General features: G+C 40.7%; 1 protein-coding gene across 1 annotated transcript; it reads right to left on the bottom strand.

Moving 5' to 3' along the window:
- Positions 1-610: 610 nt before the first annotated feature.
- RAE1 (ribonucleic acid export 1) lies at positions 611-11,337 on the bottom strand (the record flags this gene model as incomplete). Its single annotated transcript, XM_008593750.1, has 8 exons — positions 11,204-11,337; positions 8,238-8,333; positions 7,549-7,653; positions 5,463-5,555; positions 3,012-3,098; positions 1,916-2,002; positions 1,730-1,801; positions 611-718 (listed from the first exon to the last, which is right to left on the bottom strand). Coding segments are annotated over exons 2-8 (642 nt in total), but the record flags the coding sequence as incomplete, so codon positions are not given.
- Positions 11,338-11,902: the final 565 nt, after the last annotated feature.

The raw sequence follows: 11,902 nt of genomic DNA, 5'->3' as shown, positions 1-11,902 counted from the left end.
GCACAAGGTTCCTGAGAAGGCTGGAGGGCATGGGGTCCCGCCACAAAACTGGTCTTTGGAGAACAAGGCCTCCATCTAATGGAAAAGGGGTGGGAAGGTGGGGAAAGATGCACGTGCAGACAGATTTCTAGATGTGGCAGGAGGAAGATGAGGAAGTGCCCAACCATTAGCTTCTTTGTTCTGAGCAGGAGCTGATCTCATCTGCTGAGACAAAGCCTAAAGGAGGGGGGTCTGGGAGTTGCACCAGAGTGAAGATGGTCTAGCCGACCTATGGCAAGTGGAGGACTGAGCTGCAGAGAAAAACCCAGTAACTGGGAATAGCGAAGGCACAGTTGAAGTTGGAAGCTACGAATTTACACTGGAACCAAGCCATCCAGATGTTCAGTTTTATTCAGAGGCATCCAGCTACTCAGGGGGATGTTTGGAGAGAACAGGTAAGTTGGCTCATCCAGGAATACAGAGTATTTACTCACTAAATACTTGTGCTTGTATCCTTAAATTCACCCCTTTGAAAATAGTAACAGCTTCTCCAAAGTACAATTGTATTCCATACACAAGCAGCGTATAACAGGTGCTAAACATATGCTTCTTGACTTGACTTAAGACTCACCTGATGTTTCAGTGGAGAGTCTATCCTCCTGAATTCAGAAGGCTGATTCTCTAGCTGATAGACAATCAGGCCCCTCTCCGCAGTTGCCACCACAGCCATAGGATATATCTAGGGATGGAGGAAAGCAAAGACAAGCTTCAAATGAAGGAGTGGATATTAGATCAACATATTAGATCGATTGTTTCAGTCCCAAAATTAAATCTGAATTTTCTTAAGTTTAATAATACAATGATATCAACATTTCAAAAAACCTAGAAAAAACATATTTGAAAGTAGAACATTATGTATTTTTAAAATACTCTTTTTAAAGAAACTAACATAAAATATGTGAATATTTATAGAATATACTGAGGAACTGAGAAGAAATGAAAATCATCTATGCCACCCCTTCAAATAACCGCTAAAATTATGGTATATTTTATTCCAGTCTTTTTTCTGAGCATACTTGTGTATGTATATTTCTGTATAATTGTATCCTTTACTCAGTTCAATATGTTTTGTGAGCATCAGCCCACTTCATACACTTCCCTGGGAACACAGCAGTGCCTAACAGTCCCTCAAATGAACATATCGCAGGGTTCATTTAACTGTGCCCATCTCATTGGCCCCATTAGGTCACTTCCAATGTTTCGCTATATTACATAAAACAAAGACCATTTGCATCTTTGATTATTTTTCTCATGACAAATTCCTAAAAGTGGAATTGCTGGGGCAGGTAGTACAAAATTCTAAGACTCATGACTAAATGGATGGAGAAGGTTCTGCAGTTTCTATCCCACTCAGACAGTCCCCAAAGACCTAGTCCCACACCACCAAGTTACCGCAAGTTTTCCCACCACCACACAATAAACATCACACTAGAGATGGCATGTAGCCAAATGCATATGTTCAAACAGTGGCCCTAAACTTCACACCCAGTATTTAGTAATTCCAGAACAAATGTAGCACAAAAATCTCCCAATTTAAGATTACTGACGCAATCTGAACTGTAAGTCCTGAATCTACTATTAGAGTTTGAGGAATTTTTAGATTATCTGCTAATTGTAAGATGCCACAGGTGACAAATGCTTTTTTTTTTTTTTTAAACAAGCAAACATATACTAAGCTGAAATTCCTTACCACATCAGCACAATAACACCTTTCAGGAAGTTGTAGAACCATCATAGGATTTGATGATCGGGTATCCCAAAACTGAAAGCAAAACAGAGGAGCCAATAGGTAACCATTCAAGAGCCGAAGTCCAAATGGTGTAAGAATAAGTGTCCATCCTCATGGAGACATACACTCTCTCAACTGCTATTATACCTTTAAAGTCTTATCCCAGCTCCCGGTCATCACGCAGCTGTAGTTTGGAGCTTTGATCCAATGTATGGTTTTTACAGGTGCATCATGCTTTCGACAAGACCAAAACAAAACAGATCAAGGTGAATGTAACACTGTGCTAAACAGCTTTAGTACTGGAAGTTCAGAGAAGGAACTAATTTAAATACTGAGGTCATACCACACAAAAATCAAAGGGTATTTTAGTGCTTCCCCAGGACCAAAATATTTAGTTTAACACAAGAGCATGTATCTACCTTCCATCCTAAGAAACTTTAATTTGATTTTTACCCATAATTAAGTGAGAAAGCCCCTCCCGAAGGAGATACTGAGAAATAACCAGTAAAGAACTCCACCACAGCTTTATTTAGCTACTCAGGTGACATGAATTAAGAAATCAAGTAGGTGCTTCTAGTCCATACCACTGTGATCCCAGAGTATGTAACATCTTTCTGAAAATGTTTCAGTATCAAGGGGTTCTTCCTGGACCCCCCTGACCAGGCTGGACCCTCTGGGTTCTAGGTTCTCTCATCATCATCATCATCACTTCTGCCCTTTCTCAGTGTTCTTCTCACCAGAACCACCTGTGGTCTCTGAGTAGACTCAGAAGGTCCATGGGTGTGAGGAAGTGTTCCTCTACTCACTGCTTTATTTCTAGCCCCTAATGACAGTGCCTAGCATACAGCAAGCATTCGGTTAACACTTGCTGAATGATTGAGTCACCAAATGAAGTTGGTAAAAGGCAAGTCACACACAGTTGTTGGAATGTCAAACATAAATGTCAAGGACCACCTGTAACACTTGTCTTTTATAGATTTTAATGTCACTAACTCCTTATGATGCCACCTACATATATATGGAAGACCATAACAAAACAATCTGTGAAATATTAGCAAGAACAAGAGTGGTTATAAAGCTTGTGTTATTTTTATGCTAAAGGGCTTTCTAGTATACATAAGTCTAATTGATTCAATATAGTCAAACTGCACTTTTTCTATAATAAAGAATTATTATAATTAAAGAATCATCACAACCCTGGGTATCAGTCTTGCTCAACCTTTCTGCAGAGGGCTATTATTACCTGTGCAATCTGTATTGCTTGATTACTGTTGAGGTCCCACATTTTGGCAGTTTTATCACATGATGCAGTAAATACTTTGCTCCCATCCTAAAATGAAGAAAATTTGTCATTCTAAGAAATATTAAATTTCTATGTGCACACTTAGATATTAGGTTGAACATGCTGAGGGAAGTTTTGTTTTGCAATTTTTATTTTTTCCAATTATTTGAGGGCCAGTATATTGCAAACTACAGTGTTGCTCACAAAGCACAATTTCAATTCTATATTTTATTACTGATTTCTAAGAGATAATATAAACACATAAAAAAAAAAAGCACTTAAAGTTATGTAATAAAAACTAAGTCTCTTTTCCATCCCTGATCCCAGCTTCTCAAAGGCGACTATGGGCCACTAAATTTTTTTCTTATTTTGATAAACTTCAAGCCTTCAGCAAACTGCAATAGTATAATAAACACCCATAAACATTTCACCTACGTTCACCAATTGCAAACATTTTGGCACGTTTACTTTCTCTCTCTCTCTATACACACACATATATCTATAATCATTATCACTTCTGCTCAACTCCATACTTAACAGCACTCCAAAGTATATGCAATAAAATCACACTAATTTACACTAATCATTGGTCCTATCTGAACTGTAGAATAGTTTTTAAAACAGTCACATACAGAACTCATAAAGTAGATCTACTCTGTCACTGCAGCTTGAAGCGCCCATACACATTATGTAATGAATGAGTATGGCTGCATTCCAATAAAACATTATTTACAAAAATAGGCAATGGGCCAAATTTGGATCATGAGCCAGGGTTCGCTGACCCCTGGCTTAGACTATTTCATGTCTATTTCCAGAGTTCAAAGATTTACCACCATACTCCCCAGGTAAAAATTTCTTTCTGTCTGAAGATACCAGTCCTCCATCCAAAAGAAGAGATAAAACCTGCTCCTCATTCTATTAATAAAGTTATAAGGATAACTCTACAAATCCTTGGAAATACAGCAATTTGACTGGTAGATGGCTGAATCAATGCTGATACATCCATATAATGGAATACTACTCAGCAAGGATAAACTACTGATACACAAAACCACCTGCATTATGTTGAGTGAAAGAAGTAGACTCAAACGGTTACATACTACAAGATTCCATTTATATAACATTCTTATAAAAGCAAAACTATAGGAAAAGAAAACAGAGAAGTGGTTCCTAAAGGCTGGGAGTTGGGGAGAATTTGACCACAAATGGGCAAGAGGAAATATGGGGGCTGATGGACCCATTCTGTATCTTTTTTTATTTAGAAAAAAATTTTTGGCAGCTGTCTGGTAAGGGGATGGTAACCTTGGTGTTAACACCACCACACTCTCCCAAGTAAGTTAACCAGCCAGCCTATGGATCTGTTCTATATCTCGAACACAACTTTATGTGCTTCTCAAAACTCACAGTGTACACTAAAACTGTTCAGTTTTACTGTATGCAAATCAAACTTAATAAATCTGACTGAAAAATATAGGTATGAAGCCTCAGAAGGGGCCTTGAGGCTTAGCTTTCTCGGCATGGCAGTACACCTGCCTCTGGCAGTCAGGCCCCTTTGTACTTTCACTCCTGTTGGGTTCAGCCAGCAGCAGCAGTGGCGGGAGGAGGGAGGAGAGAAAGGCTGGCATGTGAATCCCTGGGCTCCTCCACGCCAGGCTGAGGCCGGCTGCCGTGCTCTGCTACTGGGGCAGTGGCCTCTCCACAACTGCAGCTCTTGCTGTGCTCCTGCAGTCCCACCCCTATGGCCTGCCACAGGTATTTCCTCTTCCCTGCTTTTTCTTTGTAATGGTCCATTCATCATTAAACTATCCTCAATCAAAAACAAAAGAAAGAAAAACTCAGAGCCAAACAAACTTGAGCACATTTGCTTATATTGCTGATGTTCAAGATCTGGGGAAAAAGGGAATTCCAAAAAACCAAAAACACTTCAAGTGTGTAATAATAGAAATGTATTCTCTTTTTTTTTTCCTCTAAGATTTTCTGGGATAGTAAATTCCCAATTTTAAAATTACATAAGGCTGAGTGGTCAGCTCAGTTGGTAAGAGTGCAGTGTTATAACACCAAAGCCAAGAGTTTAGATCCCCTTACCAACCAGCCGCTAAAAAAAAAAAAAAGCTTACGTAATATAACAAAATAAAATAACATAAGCTCACGGCATATTTAGAGGTAGAAAAGGCTTTAAGAAATTAATCACTTGCTCATGGTAACATGTCAATAAAATAATGGATTTTTTTAATACGAGGAAAGCTTTCAGAGAGTGCCTAACTAAGGCTAACATTAAGATCAATAAATTACTCTACATTCAGAAACTTAGAATTCCTGCAATGTGGATACATACATGCCATTTGTGTTCAGATTATTAAATGTGCTAAATTACAGGGTAAAAGAGAACACCAGAAATAGAGTGAAACATACATCACTCCAGCAGACATCTAGTACAGGCCCGGTGTGCATCTGCTGGGCTTTTGGAATGGTTTGTCCACTGTCTTGAACTTCCCAGCAGCGAACCTGTAGTGGCAAGACAAATTAATGCAAACAAGGCAATCTGCGATGCACTACCTAAATTTAACACCTAATAACTAATGGGGTGCAACTGGTCTATACGTGGACTTCTCATATAGACCTAATTATCTAACTTTAAGAACAAAACAACTGAATTGCATACGCAAGCAGCTATTTTTCTACTGCTAAGCCATTAAAACATAGAAATTCTACTGCTTACACCTAAAACTGCAGAGAATTTTTTTATCACATCTATGACATATCTGACTTCTAAAGTAGAATATCACTTATCCATTATCATTCAGAGAATCAAGACCAAAGTGGAAACTCACCTTTCTTCTCTGAACATCTTACTGCAATTTTTAATATTTCTTCCCTCATTATAAAAGTGATGTATTTTAGAAATTTTAAAATATGACAAGAATATAAGAATCACCCTAACGCCACCACAGACAGCCATGGTTGATAGTTCTATGTGCTTTCAGTCTTCTATGCACACATAATTTTGGAAAAAAACTAGATTGTGCTACATTATACTAGATTGTATGTATACCTTCACTTTTGTAACTGCACCATTAGCCTATTCATCTTTAAACATTCTTCTAACATTTTTTAGCAGCAAATCAATTGAAATCTTTCCAGAAACTACATGTAAAAAGCAAACTTGCTCAGCCTTGACTACCCTCTTCCCTACTGTTCTTTCCTCATCCCCCCACCGCACCACCCTGTCTCCCTGTTACAGGCCACAGTTTGAAACCTTTTCCCAAAACTTACAATGGTATCCCATCATGTGAACATACCATAAATTATCATCAGTTAGATACTGCAGTATTCAAATTCTCCACTAGCATAACAACTTCTTTTATGGGAAGCCTATCGGGCAGCGGCCAGGAGCACGGACTCAGAACTGGACCAGGCAGGTCTGCAACCTGCCTTGCTGCTCATTCAGACACCTGACCTGAGGCCAGGTATTTCACTTCTCTAAGCCTCAGCATCCTGATTCATAAAATGGAGATGACAAGAAGTCCACAGTGCTTTAGCTATTGTAGATTAATTCAAATAATGCATATAAAGTACATTATCGGATTTCCTCCTCAAGTCCCAGAAGAGGAATCAATGACACAAAGGGTATAAACTTAAGGATTTCTGATAAATATTGGCCAATTACCCTCTAGAAGAGCTCCACCAATTTACATACCTACCAGTAATACATGTAAAGTTTCCGTTTATCCTTGCTAGCACTACTATTCCTTTAAACTTATTTTAGTTGATTTGGTAGAAAAAGGAGTCTATCATGTAAATTTACGTTTATCGGATTACAAGTGTGGTTGAATGGTTTAAATTTACCCAAATCATCCTCTTGTGCTCCTTCTTTTGTGAAGTGCCTCTTCACATTCTTTGCTTATATTTGTACCAGAACTTTTATCTTTTTGTATATCATAATTTTTTGTCTTTCTTTTTGTACACAATGGGCAAATGTAATGTCTATGCAGGATTTGTGCTATTATCAAACGCTGAAAACATTTAATATATGCCTGAAGGACATTCTTACAGGATACCAGGAAGGGTAATTTGCTTATGTCTGCCATCATGGATAATATTCATGCTCAATGAATATTACATTTGACTTGGAAATACACTTCAAGATACTGAACTACAGTAGGATTTGGTGGGGGAGCTACTGGCCAGTACAAGGATCGAACCCTGGATCTTGGTGTTGTCAGCACCATACTCTAACCAAATGAGCTTACTGGCCACCCCTAGAGAAGGAATTTCTGAGAAATGCATATAATTGTGCTTTCCTAACAAAAAAACTCAGTGTAAGAACAAGTGATGTCTGACATTCAGAGGGGCTCACATCTTCTAAATTGATTTCTTTAAAAAGGCCACAAATAAGCCTTAACTCTGATTTATTCACTTGAGAAAGAACAGAGTGAAAGCTAACCTTGACCATACAAAGAAATACGATTTACAGAACACCCATTTAAGGAACACTTACATCATTAGCCCACGATCCTGCAATAAGAAAGTTCCCCGTCAAGGTTGGTGGGCTAAAAGATAGACAACCAATGCTATCATCAGGAGAAGATGTTACTTCAATATCCTGGGGGGAGAAGTCAGTGTTAAAACATATGCATCATCACAATTTAATTCAAAATTGCTTTCTTTCTCACTAAACACTAAACACTAAGTCTCATGGTGGACTTTCCCTGTGCTCAACGATTAAATGAATTAGACCTTTCCTTACTTTGATCAAAAAGGAGAGTAATAAGCCAGCGAAAGTACTGGCACTGCTAGGACTAGAAGCAGCACTCTAAATAAAATGCCCACAGCCACATTTTCTAAATGATGGCCCACTCTTGCCCCAGTGCTTAGTCATAATTACCGCCTGCCCTCCCCTCTCCCCATCACAGAAATTCTGATTCAGCAGTCCTGGGCTGGGCCCTGAGAATGTGCAATTTTAATAAGCACCTTGGGTGACTCTGGAGAACTGTAAAATCAGGACACCAGTCCAGAAGACACATATTTTCTGGGCTCAAGTGTTTGAGAAAGTTAGGCTACGCAAAGTTTTAGAGCTTTCACCCCCCAAAAAAGCTCCCAAGCCATCTTGGTTTATTCTGCTATCACTGATATGGAAACTCTGGCCTGAACTCTTCTCTACAAACCCTGTGAAGCCTTATGTGGTACCTTCATAGGGTTGTGATTATCTGTGGTTGTGCTGCCAAACATGCTGGTCCCACCAGTTCCAAAACCCGAAGTTGTCCCAAACAGACTCATTTTGGCCTGAAAAAATAATAATATATATTAAGGACAGGTCCTTTCTTAAGTAATAAATATCACTGAGAGGCAATACAAAGATTAAGTCACAGAAGGAATATACTCTAAATGGCTTGATACCAGCCCTCTCTCTTTAGAATAGATCTAAGAATGCCATAAGCTGAGTGCTTTTTTAAAATAAGCTTTCTATTTTAGAATAGTTTAAGGTTTACAGAAAATTGGAAAGATAGGGCAATTCCCATACACTCTATATCCAGTTTCCTCTATTATTAACATGTATATCAGTACGGTACATTCGTCACCATTAATCAACCAATATTGATACATTACAGCAAAGTCTAGAAAATAAATTTGCTCATTCTTCACACAGAGACACTAAGCATTGCACCAGGGATACCACAGTAAATTAGACAGAAGGTTCCCACTCTCTCAGTTTTCCAGGTAGTGGGGACTTCACTTTCTTTTTACTAGTTTCTGCATTCTGGTTTAGCACAATATCTTTGCATGAAATTAGGTATAAGAACAACCAGTCCTGGCAGTAATTCAGAAATTACTTTTTAAAACTCCTTCTACATAATCACTTTGGTCTCCTTGAGTACCAAGAGGTCTGGCATTATGTTTTGGACATTTACCCAGAAAAAAACTTCCCCCTCACCCCCCCGAGTTTTTTCCTGGGCATCATCCTACTCCAGCACACCCACCAGGGTTTGAACAGGGCCTCTGCCACTCACCAGAGCTGGGACCCTAATCTCACCCTCACTTTTCTGCTCTGCAAATACAGAGAATATTAACACCTTCTCCAGGGTTGCTCTGAGATCAAATCAGATTATGTAGAAAGTGCAGTATCTAGCACTAGTGGGTACAATAAACAACTTTCCCTTCTTTTTTCCTTCCAAGGAGAAAGCCTATGTATTATAACTTCCTGATGACTTACATATATAGATGCCACATATTCAATTCTATTATCGGTTAGCAAATTTTTACACCCAGNGGTACAATAAACAACTTTCCCTTCTTTTTTCCTTCCAAGGAGAAAGCCTATGTATTATAACTCCCTGATGACTTACATATATAGATGCCACATATTCAATTCTATTATCGGTTAGCAAATTTTTACACCCAGAAGTCTACCATGTCAGTCACTTCTCCAAAAGGAGCCTAACACTGAGTGGCATACTTGCTAATGAGGGTAACATCCTTAAACAAGACAACACAGAATAGAGAAACTGCAAGAAATTTTGGGAAGGCACTTGAGCTTCCCCAGCTTCATGAAAAGTAAGCAAACAGTCATATTATGTCAGAGCAAAAGCTATGAGCACATTAATATCTCAGAAAAGTGACTTCGTGAGAGGACATGGTGCTTGCCGACCACATCTCTGCCCTCAAACATAGAGATGTACTTGAAACACCAGTCAACTGCATGAGCGAACAAAGGAATGATAAGGCTTCTGCAATCAGAGTCCAAGAACTAGCTATATAGCTTTAAGCAAGTTATTTAGCCTCGATTTTCTCATCTGTAAAACAGGGACACTGATATCTACTTTATAGAGTTATAAGAACCAAGTGAGGTCGCATACACAGTGCCTGAATCATGACAGGTTGTTAATAAACGTTACTTCCATTCCATTCCCTCTCCTCAACCTGGAAGAGAACATTTCTGCCACTAGGGATAATCTTACTAGACTCATAGTCTTTCAAGTATTAATCAGCAGGTGTGGACCACATGTTATGCTGGGTGTTGGGAAGCCTCAAGATCAGAAGGCACGGGTACCTGTGGAACCTACCTAATCTCTTCCTACTCTGTCCCTCCTTGCTGCATTCCAACCACACGGAATCTGCTGGCTTCCTTTCTACCGGTAAACACAGCAAGCTCATTTCTGCCTTGGAGCATTCCTACTAGCTGTTGGCTTCAGCCTCAGATGGTTCACCAGTCCCCCTCCCCAACCCCCCAACTGCATCCGTTTCTGAATATTCAGATCCCAGTTTAAAAGTTGCCTTCTAATAATTTTTTGGATGATGTTTTACACAACCGTGTAAAAATTTTCAAATTCATCATAACGTACACTCTAAATGGGTGAATTTTCTGTTATGTAAGTTACACTTCAATAAAGCCGTCAAACGCGTTCTTTTTAAGTCACCTCCTCAGAAGCTTCCCTGTCTAATCTAACGTATCCAACCATGGATCACATCCCCTTGTTTTCTTCATAACACTTGTCCACGATCTGGAATTTCTCATTTACTGTCAATATCTTCCCCACATAATGCCAGCTCCAAGAGGGCAAGGGCCTGTATGGATTCTTCCCTTAATGTGCACTTGGTCCCACAGTACAGCGCCTGGCTGGTATTTAATAAATACTTGCCTGGGAAAGTGTGTGTACGTACGTACGTATGCGTGTATATAGATACACATACACACATATGTATACAATAATTTCTTGGCGGGGAAAGAGAAACAGCCAGCTTTAGAGTAAGCCCTATGAAGAAAATTAAGCAGGTCGCCGTGGGAGACTAAAAGGGGATGGATGCCTTTCTGTAGAAGAACGGTCAGGGAAGCTTTCTCCGAAGAGGTGACACGTGTCTGATGAGAAGCCAGACGTGTAAAGGGGAAGGACAAAGGCGAGAAACGCTGCCACTAACTCGGTGTGACCCTTCCCGGGGCCTCAGTTTCCCCACAAGAAAAACGACGGGGTTGGACCCTATGTGACCCCTAAGGCTCCTTCCAGCTCTGACCTGGCTTCCTGGGGCCATTAATGAAGCTCATTCAACAGTCTGGCTCGCGCCCCTACATCTCGCAGCAAGACGCACCCCGCAGGGGGACCCGGCCTCCGCGAGCGCCCATGGCGGCGGGTAACGAGGGGACACGGCACAGGGCCTACCTGAGAGTCGCGCCGCGGCGGGAAGATGGTGACGGGAACGGGAGGGACTAGGAGCCTGCGAGCCTGCTCAGGCGCGGAGGAGAAAAGGGCGAGGTAACGCGGTAGGGGTCCCCAGAACCCGCGGTCCGCTCACGCCTGCGGCGGAAACCACCCCACTTACCGCGGAAACACCGCGCATGCGCCCAGGAGCCACTTCCTGTGTCGCCCGGAAGGCGGCGAAGAAAAAGGCTCCGTCTTCCGGGAGGCGATGGCACATGCGCAAAAGCGTTGTTGTCGTCGAGAGGAAGTCCTCATGCCAGCAGTTTGCGCGAATTGGTCGAAAGTTAGTCTAGCGGCTGCAAGTTGCCAAGCAACCGCTTTTATAAATCTGCAACCAGGACTAGTGGAAGATAGTTGGCTGTTTCCGCTTGTGAATTAATTATCGTATTTATCTTGTTTAAACGATTGCTGCTAATTCAAGTCCAAGTCCATCCTCGAGAAGCTGCTGTGACGCCGCATGGATTCCCGCCCTGACCTCCCCGTTTGCCAACTGGGGTGTCTTGAGCCACCCTGGGGCTCTTTGGGCCTCAGTTTCCTGCTACATGTTGGGGATAATGATGCCTAATTTCCAAGGCTTTTCTTAATTAGGGTCAAGTGAAATAACAAGTGAAAGACTTGCTAAATGTCCCATTCCATAGAAATGTTAAGGGGCTATTATGA

This window comes from Galeopterus variegatus, unplaced genomic scaffold (assembly GCF_000696425.1).
Source record: "Galeopterus variegatus unplaced genomic scaffold, G_variegatus-3.0.2 Scaffold9604, whole genome shotgun sequence".
NCBI lineage: Eukaryota > Metazoa > Chordata > Mammalia > Dermoptera > Cynocephalidae > Galeopterus > Galeopterus variegatus.
Note: the sequence above shows the minus strand (reverse complement) of the source record. Positions and strands in the feature narration are given on the sequence as shown.